This window comes from Corapipo altera, unplaced genomic scaffold, assembly GCF_003945725.1.
Source record: "Corapipo altera isolate COAL_440 unplaced genomic scaffold, ASM394572v1 63, whole genome shotgun sequence".
Taxonomy (NCBI): Eukaryota; Metazoa; Chordata; class Aves; order Passeriformes; family Pipridae; genus Corapipo; species Corapipo altera.
The window spans coordinates 2231522-2252869 of NW_020884928.1; the positions used below are offsets into that span (position 1 = coordinate 2231522).

Here is a 21348-nt window from a genome sequence, read left to right on the forward strand (position 1 = left end):
ATGATGCTCAGTTACTTTTAATAAAACTGGTATTTAAAAGAACTCTACTTTAATTTTGGCATGACTTGGACAGCCCCATAAATATCTTGGAAACCAATCAAGCAAGAAGCTTCTGCAAACAACGCTTAAATAAGTATATCAAACCCAATTCAACCTCCAAAACAAGCTAAAATGAAACCAACTTATCTAGTACCTGAAAATCTTTTCATAGAATTTTTGTCAATTTATTTGTTTTACTGGGATTCTATGGCAATTTTTAGTATTTTCAAAAACATTCTCAGTAAAACAGAAGAAAAAAATTAAGATGAAAGAATTCCAAATTCTTTCTCATTACTCAATACTTTTTTCTTGTTTTTTTTTAACACGTGGCCAGTAAACATGCTGTACAGAAGTTTGCTACTATACCAGGCATCACTACAATCTCTCACCAGCATTCCAGAGAGAAATATCAGGCAAAACTAAATCTGTTTCCATTTCTTCCTGTCCTAATTACCGAAAATACCATTTAGAAAGATTCTATATCACATTACATTTATGCGCAAAATGTAACAATTTAAGAATAGATTCTTAATGAAAGTATCACTCAGCACTGGGGCAATTAAGTGTTTGTTTTTAAATGAGAGAGAACCTTGCTGAGTAATAAACATAAATGACACACTGCTTCCTCTGTAGAATCCCATTACAAGATCTCAGATGAGAAAAGATAAACTTTTTTACGTAAAACGAAAATTGCCTATATTTTAATTTATTGCAATTTTATCATAACCTCCCTTCAGTGCAGCAGAGAATGAGTAGAATAATAAAAAATAAATAACATCAACAAGTAGAAAACACAATTGAAAAAAATGGACCAAGATACCACTGAAATATATATATATATATATACATATATATATATATACACATATATATATAAAATGCAAACCCAGCATTACTTACACATGAAAATGACTGAAATTCTGAGTTCAGAACAGCCTTTTACACCTACCTAAAGCATTTTTGTTAATATGCAAGGCTTGAAGGTAGGGAAGACATTCTTGTACAGTTTTCACAAGACTGTAAAGAAGCATTCCACCCAATAGCTAATATATCCTAAAATCATACCCTATATCCTAACATTTGAAAGATCAGAAAGGGGATAATCCTACTTAATTCTTTGCCTTGCTTCTTTTGTACATCAAGGTGGTGTATACTGATAATTCAGTTGTTTGACAGGGTCTGAGACTGGCTGCTTTTTAGCTTTCCATACCATGACCTGACACATTTAGGTTTTAGGGACAAACAAGGTCATGGTCTATCAACCTCATCTTAGTCATTATATTAATTGTAAGTAACTTCAAAGTAAGATACTTCTATAAACAGAGAGCTCAACAGACCTCATAAAACTCAATCTTCATTTACTTTCTGGGGTTTTTTTAGAATTCTGTTTAAAGTTCTTTATTTTTTTCCACACCAAAGCACAGAAAGAAAAGCAATATAAGGGTTCCACTTAGTAGGGATGTAGGCCCCATTTCTTCAGCATTTACCCTACATGGAGGGTCTGCATTTCAGGACTTCTTAAACCAATTTACAGTAAAATGACTGAAAAATCACAACAAACAACCAGCTACATTACGAACAAGTTCAAACACAACATGGTAGACTCCTTACCAGTTTTAACAAGCTCAAACTGTATTTCCTACCACAGTTATTAGAAATATAAAACCTGTTTCCCAGTCTTTCATATGAAATGGGGCCAAAGAAGGTTCATCCTCCCGTTCCATGACGAACAGTAAGTTCTCTATAGCTGAGGTCTCAACTTATACCTTCTCTTGGACACACAAACAATTCCAGAAGCCTGAGAGCCTTTGTCTTTCTTTCACAAGGAAGACTTTCATGCATTTGCAAATCAATGCAAATGCTACACCTCTGAAACCTCTGGAATGTGGAAGTTTAAAACTCTCAGTGTCCCACCTACAACGGGCACTGCTCTTCCGAGCTCTTAAAGGAAGACAGTACTCTGACTTCTCCCAAATTCATTGGAAAAGAAGCTTTTGACTCAGCAAGAAAATTTTACTCAAAAAACCACAACAAATATCTTAGTTTCTTTAAAGGCAAAATATACATTTTGAAAAGCCGTCTTTATGTTTCTGCCAATACTTTCCCTTCAAAGATGAAAAATGTAAACCTTCTTTGCAAAAGCAAAGACAGAAGGAAAGATAAGGCAAAAAAAAAAACCTTATAAAGCAAAAAGTAATTTGAGAAATAGTTTACTCTAACAGCTACTCAATGGCACTCCCTGATCACAGAATCAAACCTAGGAATTGTATGGAAATTTCTCATTGTTGCAGCAAGTGCTGAAAGAGAAGTCTAACAGCTGCCTTCACTACCAGGCAAATCAAATGCACTTATTTTTTTATCAGTTCTTAGAAGAGATTCCTAAAATCCGTAATTATATTCAATTATCTCATAGTTTCAAATGAACCTGAAAGAGACAAATAAAGCTGACATAAAACAAAAAGATACTATCCATGCATAACCATCCAATAACAAACACCTACTTAATAGAAGAGCAACTAATAACCCATTTCTTTTTGGAAGCAACTGTATAGGAAGAGTTTTCCTGACAGCTAACCCACTAAATAAATCATTCAGTGGATTCGTTATGTAATGTGATGGTTTTTACCCCAGAAGCAGGCAAACTTCAGGAAAATAGCAGCCAAATGTCCCTGTATTGACAAGCCTCATGCTTTAGTGTCTGCTGCATTTCTTCTTGCATTTAAGATTACTGTACTTGGTAATTCTGCATATTTTGCAGTGTTTAATAAAGAAAAAAGTGCACAGAACAAAACCATGGTAAATTAAGCACTATCTCCTGGCAAAACTCCAAAGATGTTTATTTTAAAGACTACTATATAAATTTTCCCTCCTGGTAATTTTCTTTGACCTCTATTTTCCCCTGATTCTATGTGCTAGTGCACTGTTTCATTGCTTTGCCTTTTGGATTTTTTATTTAAAGTCTCACCACACTTTATAAAACATTCCATCTCACTGACACTTATTTAGGAGCAGTTCTTTTATAAGCAAATAATCCCAGTAAAGTGAATATTGTTTACAAAGGCAAAAGTCCTTTCCAAATGCCCTCTGCAAACTTCTGTCTTAATATATTAGCATACCTTTTCTTCCTAAAAGGAATGTTTATGAACTTATTTATGTTCATATCAACACTTAAAACAGTAGGACTTTGTGGTAATTAATAATAACATTTCAAATAAACTGTAACAGTATTTTAACCTATAGGAAATATTTCACATTCCTTTCAAAATACACTGTTATTCAAAGATCACAATATTTTAATTAACAGAATAGTCCCTAATCGGTAAAAGACTAATGAGACATGGCAGATAATGTTACAGTTTAATTTAATAATATAGCTTTATTAATTCTTCATTTTACCATAAAGTCATAGCAGAAAACATAGAGCAGTACTGCACACATATATTAATTTTTTTATATAAAGCGCATTCTAAGAAGTGTAGTTTTATATTATTAAAGCTCACAAATTTTAAAATAAATACATTAGATATAAAAAGACATATAATTATACCTTATTATAACGATCATGAGGAACAGACTGCAACACGATAGGTTCCATTGTAGAAACATTTGCAAACTGCACCTCGGGAATGTACAGAGCACAAACCACATGAGCCCAACCTACAAAAAGTTACAATTGTATTTAATTTTAATGTTTTCTAGAAGTTCAAAAGACATTGCAATTATAGTACAAAGAATCTTTTGCAACATTTTTTCTTCCATGGACTACTTTGACTGTTTAGAATATTACAGGCATTATGTTTACATTTCATTTTTGTTATCCAAAGTTTAAATGAGCTGTAATACATTTTTTAATTTAGTCAGGGGAGAATTTATACAAGTAATACTCCATGAAATTCAAATACTAATGATTTATACAGTGACACACAAACGGAAAAACAGATTAAGTCTTAAAATTTCTTGGATTAACACAGTCATTGCATAAAAGCTATGCAAATTCCTGCCAAAGGGAAATATCATCTGACCAAACTAATATTCAAGGAAGCCTTAACATCATAGGAAACTTCTAGATATAATTTTTACTTAAACAATGTCATTCTGATTAGAATAGACTCCTGTTTTCTTTCTATAGAAGGAAATCCCAACACATACACACCCCTACACATACCCCTCCGTGAAATCTCTTCTTTTCCTTCTGTAAAGGTGTGCCCAGCTCATTTTTTCATAGGAATACAAACTCCTATATCCAGTCCTATTCTACCTCATTAATTTGGGGGCATCAATAAACCGTTAGTTACTTACCATACTGACTTTAACAACATTTTGAGAAACCAAGGTTCCTAATTGCCTAACATTTGGCTGGATGGGGCTGGGGGGAAACACCAATTCTACTACTTGGAAGTCTTTTTTCAATACTAAGATGCTGAGAGTTGTTGGTTTGTTCCAGTGGACGACTGTTTGCTGTAACTGTAAATTTAGCAGAAGCTGCTATACAGCTAACCCAACATATTGCTATACTGACACTAATAACAGGATTATTAAGAGTAATAACACCTCATCTGAAAGTGAATTTGCTGTGGCTAATCATTTGACGTGAATTCTGCCCTTTCCCAAGAGGAAAACTAAAGTCTCCCATCAAAAGACCTTCAGTATGCTTTAAAAATAACTGTGCTTTCCTCGTACCCAGGCTTACTTGTATGCAAACATTAAGGACATAAAATGACAGACTCATATAATTAGATGATCTAGCAGATTATTGGATTATCACTGTGTAAATGCATGCTATAATGAAAGAAAAAGACAACAGTAACAAAAAAATCCCACACAAACCCTACCATACTGCCTCACTGCAGGTCTTTCTGAGATTTGCTTTCATCTCGGATTTTCTCTTCTCAACTACTCTAATCAATCTAAAGGTTTTTTATTTCTTCACCTAAGTGTACTTTGATTCAAACTGAGCTAAACACAAAACTGTATCTGCTTACAGTAGTATTGTTGACACTCTGGAATGATATTTAGAATAAAAAGCACATATGCCATTCCAGAGGCTTTTCTTAAGGCACAAATCTTCTCCAGTTGCTTCCAATGGACCTGTGTTCCCCCTTCCTGTTTACTAAACTGGTAGTTATAATTTCTATAGAAAATGAAAGGTGCACGCACACAACAGTATATCACACATATCATGGTAGTATTTCAACTGCAACTAATATAATATCTCTGCTGCTTCATTATTTTATCCACAGATAGTTTCACTAGGTAAGTGTTATAAGGGCTTTTCTAAGATTTGCAAACTGCAAATGCCAGAGCCATTTTACTGAAGAGAAATAAATGTTAACATGGTGTTAATGGAAATATTTATCTTTAAAAAGAAACACCATTCATCTAATAAAGCCATTAAGCCAATAAAAAAGCGACACTAAGATTTGGGGAAAAAAATCCTTCTTCAGTTAGCTACACATAATCAGATGGCAAAAGCTTTTATTTCAGATGTAATTAAACCTATACTCCAGTTACCCTTACACATAATAAAAAATTATTATGTAAATATACAAAATATACCAGACACTAAAAAAAATCACTTACTAAGCCAACTGAAATTTAGGTAAAGAATTTTCACTACAAGAAACCAGTTTCAGAAGTAACTTTATCTGAATACTGCTCCATAACTATCCAAAAAAACCTGAAAACCCAAACTCTATAAGTTTAACATACTGCTATTTCCAAAATACAAAGCGCACATCCAGGATACCTGTGGGCAGTGGCCCCCTTTCATCTTTCATGGGAACAAACCCAGTATCTGTACAACAAAACAAATGAGGTGCCACAGCAGTAATGCACTTTTTGAACAAGGGGTCAGTAAGAGCCCAGAGAATTGACAACAAGGGACATTTTCCATTGGTTTCCATCTGGCACCTTCAGATTCCAGATAATCTGACCTTGCTGAAAAATCACAGTCTGTTCAACAATAATTAAACCATAATGGGGTGGTTGCAGCATTCCCATTACCAGCCTCAAATGCCTCCATCAAAAAGAAGCCTAACTCCAGGACCAGCTCCCACTAGGATTACACACCCTGTACACAACTTCTTATATATTCTTTTGTCCAAAGTTTAACTGGTGAAGAAATATAGAATTCTTAGAGAGCAACGACCAGCTCATCTGGAAAAGTCGAAAGAGACAAAGCAGCAGCAGCTGCCCCTGAAGAAAGAGTAAAGAAGGTATTTTTCCATAACAAGTGTGGTTAAGGACTGGTTGTCTGAAGGTGCTGTGGAATCTCCACCTTTGAAGAACTCAGCGTCTCTAGACTCCTCCACAAAATTTTTGAACTTAAGGGAGGTCAAGTAGATTCAGTTTTGCCACGTAAGGACCAAACAGTAGTGGAGGAAAATGGAAAAGGAAGCAAACAACCACCATTTTCTTAAGCATCAAAAGACTACTTGCAATTGTTACAAGGATAAGCCTTACAAGTCAGGACACCTACAGTCAAACAAAGTGAGTGTGAGAGCTCTCCTCTGTCTCACTGATGAAAGAAGGAGCTACTAGCATGGAAACAGACTTCTTACATTTTCTGCAAAAAGAGTGTTCTTGAACAAATAACACAGCGCAAGAACTCCTTCCCAACCCTCTGCTGACACTTCCTTCTCTTGTAGACAACTACTCTTCAGCTGAGCACAGAGCTCAGAATCCCAACAGAATAAAGGACCTATTGCCATGTCCAGAGTTGAGTGCTTCTGTCTACTGTTTCCTACTGGATGACAATTGCCTACTTTGTCTGCAGGGATAATGAAACATTCTAAGGAGACATCCATTCAAACTGTACATATAAGCCCAAAAAGTAAGAAAGCATTTTAAAGGATTTATGATATTAAAGACAACATTAAATTCATATTTTTCAATTTATTCCATCCAAGCCATAAAGACTGCCCTATAAACTTCCTATTCAAATCACTTGTTACGTTATTTCATCAGCAACTATACATCTTTCCCCTCCTTCCCACCCAGGAATGAAAAAATCATCATTAAATCCAGTCCTTTTGAGTTTTACAAATGTTTAAGTGTGAAAAATACTGCTGTACATCCATGTTTTACATTTTAAAATAAAAACTTCCAATAGCACTGTTCAACACATTCAACAACATGTAAAACATTCTCACTATTTTCTGTTGCAACTGAAATAATTTTATCAGCATTCCTCTTCAGCCAAATACCCCACAGAAATAACAGCAGGATACTCTTATTTTTTCCTAGTTGTTCTCCAAAGTTAGCCAGGAAACTCGTGCCATTTTTGAGATCACTTTTGTTCCAAATGAGTTTATTAAATCCATTTTTATAAACCATATCATTTACTGTTTAAATCAATTACAAGCTTCCATTCACTTTAATTGTGCATGGTTTGAATCCAAACAAATGGTCACAGATTTTATTATTCACTTTAATTTTACTTATGAAACTTGCAGTAATTGCTAACAAACTCTATTCCCACTAAATACTTCAATTCACTTTTGTGACTTCAATTTCCTTTTGGACTTCTGCCCTTTCAGGACAACTTTAACTGGAAGGGAGAGACATATCTTTTTGCAAAAGCAGGTATTGGCAGCTTGCAAAATGTTCTTAAAATTTTCTCTATACTCAAGATTACTTTGTTTCATTTTGGTTTTGTTATTTGCCTTACTATTTTTCGCTTTGAGAAAGTGGCCATTTGACATATGTGCCTTCTCAGTAACAGTATTTTTACCAGATAACAATCCCTGGCTTGCTTACTTTAAAATAAACTTAATTTCTTTTTTTTTAAACTAAAGCCTAAGAAATGTATTATAACAATTCAAATCAGCCACTGAGTTTGCTTGTTTCTGTGCATTCTTATCAGAACTCCCTTCTCTGAAACTGCTGGAAAAAGCCCCTCAGGCTACCACAGACTGACAGACTCAGTGCCCTTTTTGTTTTAAACAATCCAATATTCTACAATAATCAATGTCTCCATCCAGAAATTGTAAAACATCAGCAGTTTTTAGTTTTGACTTACTGGTGATAGACAAATTAAAGTTAGAAATATGTACTTCAACTGTGCTTTCAAGTTCAATAACTTCAGGAAATGCTGCTTACATTTAAAGAAAATGCCTTCTAAGAAAACATCACATAAATATAACTAAGAAATTTTCTTTTGAAGAGATTTTAGAAACAACTTCTACCAACGTTAAAACAACATCAAAACCCACACATAAGCTAATTCCAAGATCTACTACAGTAACAACCATTTTTTCCAATATCAGAAATTGGAAATTCTTGCTGAAAAGTCTTCGAAGTTTAAATACAGCTTATGAAACTTCCAGCATTTCACTTGAGTCCTTTTTAATTGTGATTTATCCCTCAGAAAGACACATTACTGAATTTTGCCAATTTTTAAGTTTCGTTCTAGGTCACAAAATGTTTAATTACCAGCATAGAATTATCCAAATTTTACCAGTCTTTCACTGAGATTTTTATTTCCAGTGCCTGAATTTTCACTCAGTAAAAACCTAGCAGTACATATTTAGCAGGTATAATTTTATTGTACATTGTTCATTAACATTCAGAGCAACAACGCTCAGACTCCAGACCCCTAGTTGATCTATCCTAATGTGACAGAGAACAAGGAACTCCGAACAATTTCATTACCAGAAGACACAAGACTGTTGCCAACAAAGAACCATGTAAGTAGAAGCAAACTCAACCAAAGTAAGCTAAAATTAACAAAGAAAACTCAGGAAGATAAATAATACAGAGTATGTTAGCCATCTAACTAAATTTTTGCCTTTACAGCTACTGCTTAATTGCCCAAAACTTGATTCACAAGCACTTTCACCATAAATAAACTCACAGTACTTTTAAATAATTTTCCAGTGCAAATTTTGTTTTGATAGTCTTTTAAGTCATATTCACAAAATAACAGCAACTGACTCACAATCCATCCTACCATCCAGACCAAGGGAAGCACATGTCTAGCTTATGAATCAACAGACAGAGAAGGGACTACACCAGCACTACACAGACGCAGAGCAGGGACTACACTACATCCCATGGTCAGTGCTGAAGCTGTGCTGCAAAGCACTAATGGACTGCAGAGGACAAAATCATGAAGTCACTCTGAGCTCCAGCCACAGAAGAGCTCTGGGATATGATCATCATCTCCTAACCGTGCATCAACTCCAGAGCAAAATTTGTTTATGCGTTCTGACTAAGTTCCTAAAGAGCCCTTTATATCTCATTAAGGAAGTTTTACTTTATTTCTAACTACAGCTCACTTGCAAACCAAGTGAATGTATTTATTATTGCAGCAGGTGCTTATAGAAATGTTAGTTTCTTATTAGAGTTCCTCCAGGTTGTCATTTAAGGACAGGCCTCAATCCATTTCAACTACGGACTGTCAATAAAAAGTAGGGTCTCACTTTACTCTTCACTTTCAACCGTACATTCTTGCCCTCTCCCTGCAGTAGGAGTTTGCCATGTGGCAGGGTAAATAATTTCTTTTTCATCTGATTACTAAATCTGTGGGAAACTGAAAAGTTTACCTTCCAGCACGATCAGTAAATAGGTTGATGCAATCCACACTGAGGTTATATGATCACCACACACAAAACCACCACCGAAGAAACACCCAGTCATGGGAAAACCACAGTCCACTCCTTTCAGCAGAGGTCAGCAGCTGTCCTAGATTATATGAAAATTGCACCTTCCCTTTCCACAACTATCAGACCTGCTGGCTGACTCCAAGACTGAGCTCTATCCAACTCTGCTGGATTCACCTTTCAAAGGTGTAGGTAAGACCATTACTGCTACTGTTTGCCAACAGGAAAGATTAAGTACTATTTTAAACCTTTAGTTAAGTGTCTCCTCATTAAGGCATTTCATACACTTTAGTTTTGACTCTGCTCTTCCTTTTCTGCAAAAACAAGAAAATCTGCAGAAAATAAATCCGTCAGCTTAAGTTACTGTCTTTTTCTTCCTTTTTTAAATAGAGGTTTAGAGTTTGCTATTGTTAATATAGCATTATTCACTATATTGTTTGATCCACTCTTCAAAAAGATGGGTAAAAAGAAGGTGTTCATACTAACTGCTAGAGCTCTCGTCACTGTGGTTGGTCAACCTTATCACTGGTATAGAATGGACAACTTCTGCTAGAAAAGTAAAAAAATATTATTTGTCTGTGAAGAAAAGGCTTCATCCCACAGTCCTACTATTGAATTTCACCAAACTCTTGACTTAGAAAAATCTGCTCCTGAAGTAAAGAACTGATTCACTTTCAATCATCACTCAGCAGCACAACAGTTTGTTTTTAAAACAGCTACAGATAAAGTTCCATTGGTCCACTGAATAAGCTAATAATTTTAATAATTTTATCCGGCATGCTGTGGAATTAATGAGTTTCTCCCACCTCCCCCAAGAAATCTTTTCATACAACAAAAGGAAGAAATGTCATAAATAAGTACTTAAAAAAAAAAATAAATAAAACTTAAAAAAAATTCTAAATATACATTATGATTATTAGCAATATAAATCATAAATATACAATATCAAATCAATAAATATACAATATATTATATAGTAATACATATATTTATATTCCTAAAATATTTTAAGTTTATTATCAAGTTTTACTGTCTTTCCCAGTAAAAAAAAAATAACTACATACTCCTGCAAATCTGCTCACAAGGACCAGAACATTTGTAGCTAAGCACTTGCAAAATGCATATACCTTGGTGTGTACATATGACATTACACCATCCACATTCTTACACATTAACACCAAGAAAACTCATCAGAACAGTAAGACAGTGAGAGCTGCTGACTCTAATAGTAACAACAGCAACAGGAAAACCTAGCATATAATGTTTTTATAGACTTGGGAGATCCTGATGCTAACCCATGGGGTGGGAAGAGGGCCTGGACATTACATAAAACCACCACATTGTTATCTGGCCTTTTCCCAAGCAGCTGCATGAAAGAAGTCTTGGTGAAAAGTCACACAAAGAATGCTGTTACACAGCATTCCTGATCATCATCCACTGGAATCAGATTTCAAAGTAACAACTTATACAGAAAAATCAAGCCTTTTAGGCTTACAGAAATTCATGGACAAAGGTAACTGCAAGAAAACTATTTAATTGGGAGATGCACAATATTAGATACAAGTGAACAATCTGCTTAAAAAACAGACTGCACATTCAGTATTAAGAGAAGATAAAAGAATTGGGATTCAAAGAACTATAATCACTTCAAATGGTCATGATTTTATTTTCTCCTCACTGAGTGTCAAAAATCCAAAGGAAATTACTGCAAAAGTTAAAGAAACATTACTGAACTGAAAGGCTCAAAACTGCCAAACGTCAACAATTCTCAAGTATCTTTAAAGAAATGCTCACTTGTCACTGTTCTGTTTTTCAAAAAAATGTGTTTATAGTTTATGTAACTCCTAATCCACATACAAGAGTACCAAGCTAAAGAAAATTAATCTTTCAATAGCCTTCTTACACATAAGACAGCAAATCAATAAGCAACTCATATACATATCAAGTTTTATAATTTTAAAAAACTTATATTCAGTCGTGTTTAAAACCACAAAGATGCCCCTAAATGAACATGAATACCAAATTTATCACGGAATTCTGTCAATAAATGCATTCAAAGAGAAAAGTTCCTTTGTCAATTAAATCTTACTTTTCTACTTTTTATCAATAAATTAATAAATAAAAAAGTGTAAAAAACCCGAGTAAATAGCTTAATATAATTTATAGAACTTTAATCTATGAACACTGAAGAAGTCCTAATGTTTATATAAAAACAAAGACCACAAAATCCACATATAGGGAAGAATATTTTTGTTCACAAAACCTAACCATAGCTGTAAGAGTCACGGATATTAGGCAAACAAAATAATAAAACTTATTCAAAGCTTCTTCCTAAAATTTCTGGCAAATGCCCCACTCATAACTGTGCAATATCCCACTACTTTTAACAAATTAATTAAATAAAATGTGCAGCTAAATACAGTTGACTCCTAATAATCCTTAGGATAGATAAACTCATTGGCAGACAAGCCACATCATGGATACTAGTTCAGGTTACACTCTGCTAAATCCAAGTGTATTGTTTCCAAGATCTGTGCAAGTGCAGGAGCAGAACAACCACTTTCACACAGTGTGCAGAGACCGAACAAACACGTGCAAACAGACCTTAGCTGCTTCTGTTCAGGGTCAGTTCAGGTCTCGACAATGGAAAGCACAGGAGGGACACTGGAGCAGACTAGGACATACTCTGCTCAAATCTAGACAGAATTCTCTCTTTGGGCTCACTACAGGTTCTGATTACAGCAGCAGCAGCCACCATCACAAAGCCAAGAATGGATGTACTCTCCAGTGCACCCAAAGAGGTTACAGGAAGGAGCATTGGAAAGGTGAGCACAGAATAAGTGATCTTTGCCACTTCCTGTCACTTCACAAGTGCCAAGTGGCATCAAATAAAACCACAGGGTGACAGGTTCAAAACAAACTGGTGTACACTTTGACACATCATGCAGCTCAACAGCAAAATGCCTTTCCACACAACATTATGGACACTAAACCTTTATACAGAAGGGAACACTCTAATAGTGTGATGGAACTCTTCTTTTATTAAACACAAAAATACCATCTCTGATTCAAGAAGGCCCAAACCATAAATATCTGTAGGCTGGGAAAGTATTCAGAGAAGGCACATGAGAACCTTCCCAAGAATCTAGTCCATGGTGATAAAAAGAGCAGGCCAAATGTTATTCAGCCTCCATGATATGCTCCTCTCCTCTTATTATCTCCTGTTGTCACTTTTACGTTCTAAGATCCATGACAGTACTGCTCCAAAAATACTGTGTTTAAGGTATCACTGAAAACTGTAATTCTGTATTTGCCACAGATGATAGTAGAGAACCCAACGTTAACCCTTGGCAACTGTACTGATAAGCACAATCAACGCACGGTAGATGGCTCCAACCAGAAACATAGAACCTAAAAAGCAAATCTAAAGAAAAGGTGATCACCAGAAGGTCAGATAAGCAGCAACAGGCCAGTAAAAGGAGAGGGAGCAGGAGGAAAAATGTACACAAAGGAACCTCACGCCATTTGGGAGTAGGAGGTGGGGACAAAAAACCTCACAGAATACCAACACAACCACACCATACACCACCATAATGTATAGGCAATTATTAACACTTACAGTCAGTTTAAAATACTTATAAAAAACACAAGTTTGATTCCCAAACTTCTTTGTCACACGTTACAGTGCGCCAGAGTTCTTAAAGGCAAGATAACACCTTTACAGAAGGGCTGTAAGATTAGGCTGCTTTCAGCTACAGCTGAGTGACTATGAGTGAAGACAGCCAATGTACAGGCTGCTTCTGACAGGACAGTCCTGGCCACCCCCTTACATCAGCAATAGCATGGGGGGCTGGCTCAGGGAAATGACTCTGTGCAGTAGCAGCACCTCACCACAGGCTAAGAAAATCATGGAACCCTATAGTAAAAGCTCACTAGACCATTAAGATTCCCGACATAAAAGAAAATACAGTACCTTCAAGGCCCAAAACACATTTCTTCACCTTATTAAAAAGTAAATATCCAGAAGACTGTTAAAAAAAAAAAATCTACAAGATCAGCAGATCATGTATGAGTTCAGCTATCTGCATATTCAAAACAAAAACTGGGTTGGTTTTCTGGCTACAAAATGAAGTTACTTGTTGCCAGAAGACAGAAGGAAGTATAACTTTATATCACTGATATAAAATCAGCAATTTCTTCACTTGTTCTGAAACTCTAAGACCATTTATTTCTATACTTAGAGAAGGAGACTCCATAATTACAAGTTTATAAAGCTAGATCATTAGGAGATTTTATCAGAAATCTTTGTTTCAAAGTTTCTTCAGGAAACCTGCATCATTTTATCATTTCACTTGGCAGTAAATGGTATAACAGCATTAAAAAAATTAAGTATTAACATACTGTAAATGCCACTTTCAACTGGAAAGCCCAGTACATGATCTTCAACAATATTTCCTTAAGTTTGAAAATCTTCTGATACAACATCTTGTTAGACAACTCTTCGAAGGAAAGTTCAGGTCAAGAATGTAGATTTCTGAAATGCAACACCAGTCAGAGGTTGTTTTTTCCAAGGTTCATATCCTTCTCTAAAGCTGTTATTTAAAGGACATTTGGTCCATTGCTGTGTTGAACACCATGGACATGGTCTGTTACTGAGGCTGGATGTTTTCAGAAGGAAATATAAATTCTTAAGCCTCTCACTCTATGAGATTTTCACTATGATGAAAATACTTGGGCATTAAAATTATAGTATACTGTAACATCTTTGCTATTTAAACTTAAATAATTTCAATCTTATACAGTAACTCACTTTCAGACAAGAATTTATAATTACAATAGAGCCATAAGAGAGATAACTAATAGGATGCTCAGATCTTCGATGCACACTGTCAAAATAAGTTCTCAAGACTTTATGCAAAGGAAAAGTTTCAAAACCAACACAGACAACAGCAAAGTATTCCCAAATGCTACTTGAATACTACCTGAAAACACTTCACAAAGTTTACTGTATATTTCAATTGATTTGAGGTTTCCTTATTAGTTATTTCCTAAAAAAGAGAAAGTGTTCAGCTGCCATTTTTGAAGAAATGAATTCCACACGGCCTTGTACCAACCTGTCTTGAGAGGAATGCTGAGGAAAAGGAATAAAACTAAAGTACTGAGCTGGTACTTAAGATGATAGTTTCACTGACACAACAACACAGCCTCAATACAATCTCCCAACACACACAAATAGCACCAAGTTCACCAAGGTGTGTGAGAGAGCAGACACTAGAATGGTAAACCTGCAGTATATACTGAATGAAGCAGTCCAAGGGCAGACAAGGGAAAGGGTAGATCATCCCAAAAATGAGCAGGCTCTGTGTTCCTGCAACTCAACTGCAACAGAAATATCAAGCTGCATTGACACTAAGCTAAGGTATAATTAGCTGAATATTATGTATACAGCATAAAATCTGCAGAATACAATTTACATTGACACAGACTATGCAGATTACATAGACTGTCCAAATGAAATCCATAATCCAGATCAACACCCTCTCCTCTCACAAGAGAAAGGGCTCAGTATCCGACTGACCAAGGCTATTTACAGATAAATGATGGATAGGAATTTAGAAATATCTAGTAAACAGAGAAGAAGGGATTCCAGAAGGGATTGAAAAGTTCATTGCAATTTTTCACTCATATCACCCAGTTATTAGTACAAACATAACCAAGACAGGCTACTCAGTGGATATCTTCTCTAGCAGTTCTACTCAGCAGGAGCAGAATTGATGATAACCTGAACGGTGAAATTAGAAAGATGCAAAGGAGGGGTAATCACTACTGCAGATTTCCAGCTCTAACTTTTTTGTTACAGACCCTATTAGTAAATCAGGCATGAAAGAGCCATCCTTTGAAAATGCACTGGTGCATTTAGTCTAGGCTATAGACATAAAAATTCCACTTTCCCCCGTGAATGGTGCACTTTTAACAGCTTTCTATAAATGCTCGGGCTCCAACTAAATACATTTAAAATTTATCCACTTTACACATTAAAATCTTATGTTAAAATGCCATTCTTCTCTTCTTTTTTCCTAAAAATGAAACTAAGAATAATGGTAGATGTTCTCAAACTAAATTCAACCTAAACTGGACAAATAAAGGTTACTGTAAAACAGTTATCTCTTTCCAAACCAGCCAGTGTTTTCAATTATGTTTAGGTTCCCTCATACAAAATAAGAGAGTTCACAAAAAGTAAGAATAAAACTTACCCCCATTATCTGTTCTCTTTAAAGCACCATCCTTATGAGGGCATAATTCACATCTCTAGGAAAAAAAGCAAAAATAAAATAAAAAAATGGAATGATCATAGAAGCATTGAAAAAGAAACCACACACATCAAAACTGATATCTGACATTAAGGAAGCTACCATTCTTTAAAAGTGAATGGGTGTGTTTCCCCTTAACCTTTATTTGAATATTACTGTTAGTTTGTGACAAATGAAGCTTTCTTCTCTAGATCTTGAAACTATGACATATATTAAAGCTACTCGCAGCTCTAGCTCCAAGATTTTATTCCTGGATTCCATACTCTGGAATTCTGGAGACAAGCCTCCAAAAACTATAGCATGGGGTAGACTTACATGCTGAGAAACTTGGACACAGTCCAAAAACTCCCTACCATATTTCCTTCTCCTACAATGTCCGTATTGACCAAGGTGTTCAATCACAAAGGTGTGCCATGGACACCATCAGCACACGTGCACACACTGCTGACTGCACAGTCTCTGCTGACTCTCACTCATTCTGAGAGCCTAAAAAAACTCTCATTTTCTGCCTCAGAAAAAGGAGGTCAGAAGTTGACTCATCCCTAAAATTCTTCAAGACTGCATGTCTGGAAATAAGCATTTTGACATAACATTCTTCCGACATACTTCAAGATCAGAATAGAACAGTCTTTCTGCTACCACTGCCTCCTATCGAGTTCCTAATATCAAGTTTCTCTCTAAGTGTCCTAGGGCAGTGTGAACCAATTCCAAACCAGAGATGACAGAAAGGGAACAGGTTTGACACACATACCACTTCAAATGCTCCAAATGACATGCAGAGGAAAATCATTATAGGAGATCCTATACTTGGGAATCACCTTATTGCAAACTTTATGTGTTCCCACATTAGGGACAACTCAAAGCATACCACCCTAACAAGCTTTTTAAGCAAAGGAAAAATTGTCTGATAATCAGATGCAAACTTACCACCACATCCTCCAAACTGAGAGGGGCACCTGCCATTAGCACAGATTTTCTCCGTGCTCCCTGAACAGTGCTATTCTCCATTACCTGCTAACTAACAAGACAGCAGATATAGGAGCCTATGATGCTACAAGTGCCTCAGAAACAGGTTGTGCAAACTTATGTAAGGAACTAGAAGTTCCATTCCTGAAATTCATATAGCTAAAGTACATCTTGATGACTGTCTTAACCTTTAGGACTAACTCTCTTAACCTGGAAGAAAATTTATATTAGCAGCAAAGAGGCTTTCACGAAAAGTAGAAGAGAAAAAAATTATTTTTGCTCAGTGTAGTGGTATAGAGAGCTGCACACAGAAAGAAGAATCAATCTTTAGGATTCTAGCCTTTTGTCTTCTGTTTCACTCATCTGTCCCTTACATTCACTCACTAAAATAAGCAGCAATCTATCAAAAGGCAGCATTAAGTCTACGATGAAATTAAGATATAAAAGTGGTTGAAAACTTCTGAATCATTCTGTAAGATGCCTGTAGACCGGGAGCATTACATCTTTTTCTTTTTTTTTTAAAGTCAAGACACTAAAATGAACTGATCAGTTCATTTTGAACAAAATTCTACATATGCAGTATATACGTCAGCTAAGTTGTATCTTAACACTTCAACTCTCCAAACATTAAATACAAAGTGCTGCAAGACACACAGTAGTAGTAGTTTCATTTCAGTGAATATATCATACACTGAACCAGATTCCTAATGTAAGAAGCCTGGTATATATTCACAGTAACAGTGCATTAAAATTTGTTCCCACCCCAAAGCTGCAAGCTGGCAGCTTAAAGCCAGTGAGAAGACGATGATATACCTGAGACAAGGGAAGCTGCTAGCATAGTCTACCTTGCCCCACCTCTGCAAGCCTGTGGAAGTCTGACATATACTTTCACTAGTGACAAAACAAGTTTAGGAGGTTCTCTTCGTCCCTCCACCACTCCCTCAGCTGCTGACACAATTATCTGTATAGGGCTGCCCCTTAAACCAGATCAGTGATGTGGAGTGAAATGAACGTTTTAACATTTTTATTTCAAGTTATATCACTGATACAATTTAAGCATAAATCCACAATCAGTTGCACCAGCAAAACTGAAGACAGGGAGCCACAGCACTGCAGCATTAATAATCAAAAAGTTAGCAAGCTTCTTGAGCAAACTTCACCACAAAATAAATCAAAATTATTCCAGGACACTAAGCTGCAAGGAACTAAACCAGTCCTTTACGCAGAAGAGTTAAACACAGTCCATTCACTCTCATCAGAGCTCAGTTTCACCTGGTTTACTTTTGTCTCCTATTGCCAAGAGGACTCAGGTCCATTAGGCCTTCCCCAATTACTTCTCTGCAGTCCTGGCTGCAATCTGAGAAGATGCAAGACAGAAAACTGAAGTGGAGGAGGGAACTTTGACAGCAGGAGAAAACTTCAGTGCAGAGAGTTCTGAAGAGTATCCTTCTACTGGCAGGGAGCAGGAAGCCTGCACTCGGCTCTCACTCTGCTGGAGATGGGCAACTCTGCAGTGACATCTGCACTCTAATGACACAGAGCACTTCTGGTACCATGAATTCTGGGTACAATCTGAGATAAAGTAGCACCCTGGTAAATTAATACACCAGATAGTGATCCCTTCTACTCCCTTCTCTGGTTATGAATCTAAATCCTTCCCAGCCTCCACACTCAGATTCTAATCTGTCACCCACTTCTGCTCTGCCAAATTACAAGATACACCACATAGTAACACCAGTAGCTTTGCCAGGTGGGAACACCAAACCTCATCCCTTAGCAAATTATCCTTTTATTTTACACTTTATTAATAGTTCTGAAATGGATGGAATAAAGTTTTAACCTTTTTGTCATGTATGTTGATGATGAAACAAGTACATGGAATAATGTGACCATTCATGCAGATGGTCTCTAATATTTAAGCACACAGAGCATGGCGGGGCTCTTTTCTCCAGTTGTGTGTTTTGAGTCTTATCTCTAGCAAAGGATTTCTGACACAGATTTATTGTCTGAGCATTCAAAAACACTGTGGGGAACTACTAAACTAGCTGTGGGGGGCGGAGGGGGCGGGTAGCAGGGGCGGACACAACACTCACAAGATACCACAGCATAAATACAGCAAGCTGCTATGACTGATCAACAATTCAGATAAACATCAGCAGGTTAAGCTGTGCAAATGTGAACACTACAGAGGCTGACTGCGATCCAAGAGAATAACCACATCCTTTGGTGTGCTGAAGGGCACTAGTCCCATAGTAAGGAGGTGCAGCAGGTACAGTCAGCTGAAGTAGATCTAAAGAGGAGTGAAAAAGACACAAATACTGGCTGAAGAAACACTGAATGAAATTGTAGAACATATCATCATCCCTTTCCTTCCTGTCCTTACAGAGTGTAACATGGACATCTCATTTCTGCAGTTCTTTGGTGGAAGAGCCTAGTTCATGGATCCAGCTTCTGTTCAAGCAGAACTGGGGTGAACTCTCGGCAGGAATTGCTTTGGACAATGAGGTCTCCTGTAGAAGACTAAAGTAAAACCACTCTCAAAGCTATGCAGCTGGAACAGTCTGACAGTGCGACTGTCACAACTCACTTCTGAGCTACATAAAAAGCAACTTAATTAAGCAAACGAAGACTGATCCTATAACCTTGGTGTTCAGGCAAATGGGGACTGCCTGGGCCTGACGAAAAACCCACTGCTTCCTGAGGAGTCCAATCTTTAAAACATCACCCAGCAGAGAACTAAAGTGGTCAGAAGCATGAGAGACCCATGCAAACGGTGAAAGAAACCCCTGACATTATTAAAAAGTAAAAATAACCAAGAAGAAATAAAGAACGGTAAAAAAAAAAAAAAAAGATACAAGGTATCCACTGAAGATATCCATCAAAAAAAGTTCCAAGACTGAAGGTGAAAATAAGAGAAGAATAAGCTAAATAGTTCCAATTTCCTATACTGAATCAGTTACAGTCCAACTTGGCTCCATGCATTGTGGCACAAGGTGTTCTCCCTCCATTTTAAATGAAAATGCCTTTCCATTTTAACTAAGGCTAAGAGCTACCTTAACCAGAAGTGGATAACATTAGACAAATCTAATTACTCATATCTTTTTGGTTAACCTCACTCTACCAATTTTTCAACTGGAAAGGCATAGAGAAGCTGATTTAATCCAAGAGACTACCTTATTCATATTGAATGAAGAACAAAAGGCACGTGGCAGATAGGAAAGACAGAGACAGGAACAAGACTATACAAGTAGGAGAGAAGAAAGCAAATAATAATAGGAATATAACATTGTTCTTCCCCCAGGGTTCTGTAAATTTGAAGCACATTCATAAAGCATCATCTGCAGACATCCACTATATGCTGTCTCTTGTTATAAGAAAACAAAGGTCAAAGAATTCTTGTGCAAGTAATTCACTGGATTTGGTCCAAGCTAGGCCAATGGAACCAGTCACCTAAATAATGACTGTCAACCAAGTAAAGTCCTGCAGGACTGAATTCCCAGCATTGCAACGAGGCAATAAAACGTGTCTCTCAATATGACCTGTTAACCTAAATAACTCAAGAAGATCTACAGCAGATTAAACAGACCACAATTCCTTAAAGTTAGCCTAGAAATCAGGCTGCAGTTCCAGCTGACTTTACTTCAGGCTCTTTAAGGTAACATAATTGAACACTGCTGCCAGGAGAAGATCACTGGCCATCCCCTGCTGTGTACTTCCTTCTGCCTTCCTTGCTCTGGGAAAACCATTCAATTGACTATATAAAAATCCTAATCAGCAACCTAAAAATAATTTTTTTTTTCAGCCAGATCACTTCTTTGAGCCACCTTTCCATAAGGCCATATGCAACAATGTCAGACAACAAACACAACAGGAACACAGATAGGGAGGTGGGAAAGGAGATGAAGGATATAATTATCCTGGTTCAAGAGGTGGCATCACCTACACTGGCTATAAATGAAATTGGAAGTCCAATCAAAGGCCTTATTTTAAATAATAAATAAATAAATTTTAAGAAAACATACACCACACCTGAAACAGATTAATTTAATGTTGGTAGTAATACAGACAGATTTCTCAGGCCTAGATCCAGACATATTTATTAGGTCAATTTTATTTTGATATTTCCCTGATATTCATATATTCCAAGATTTTTAACAGGCATCAGCCATATACACAAACTGTTTAGTTTAGAAGCTTATTTTCCTTGTCAAGGTGTACTGTACCCAGCATGACACACTTCCAGAACAGTTTTTATTCTCCAAAGTACGTTTTGATCACAGAATTACTGTTTCATATTGCTTGACAACAGGAAAAAAAAACCAAAAACACAAAAAAACAAAACCCCAAACCCCAACAGTATTTAACTGAAACAACTTTAAGATACTGCAATACATGATCCATAAAGTTACAAATAACAAAATAGTTATATA

At 36.3% G+C, this 21348-nt stretch overlaps 1 protein-coding gene across 7 annotated transcripts in view; it reads right to left on the bottom strand.

Annotated features, from left to right (window-relative positions):
• MLLT10 (MLLT10, histone lysine methyltransferase DOT1L cofactor) overlaps positions 1–21348 on the bottom strand; it is a 123154-nt gene that overhangs the window by 84633 nt on the left and 17173 nt on the right. For all 7 annotated transcript variants that reach the window (XM_027658797.1, XM_027658799.1, XM_027658802.1 and 4 more), the window contains 2 exons: positions 15896–15950; positions 3587–3696 (listed from right to left, as the gene is read on the bottom strand). In XM_027658797.1, the coding sequence (XP_027514598.1) occupies positions 3587–3696; positions 15896–15950 (165 nt within the window). The remainder of the gene's footprint in view (positions 1–3586; positions 3697–15895; positions 15951–21348) is intronic.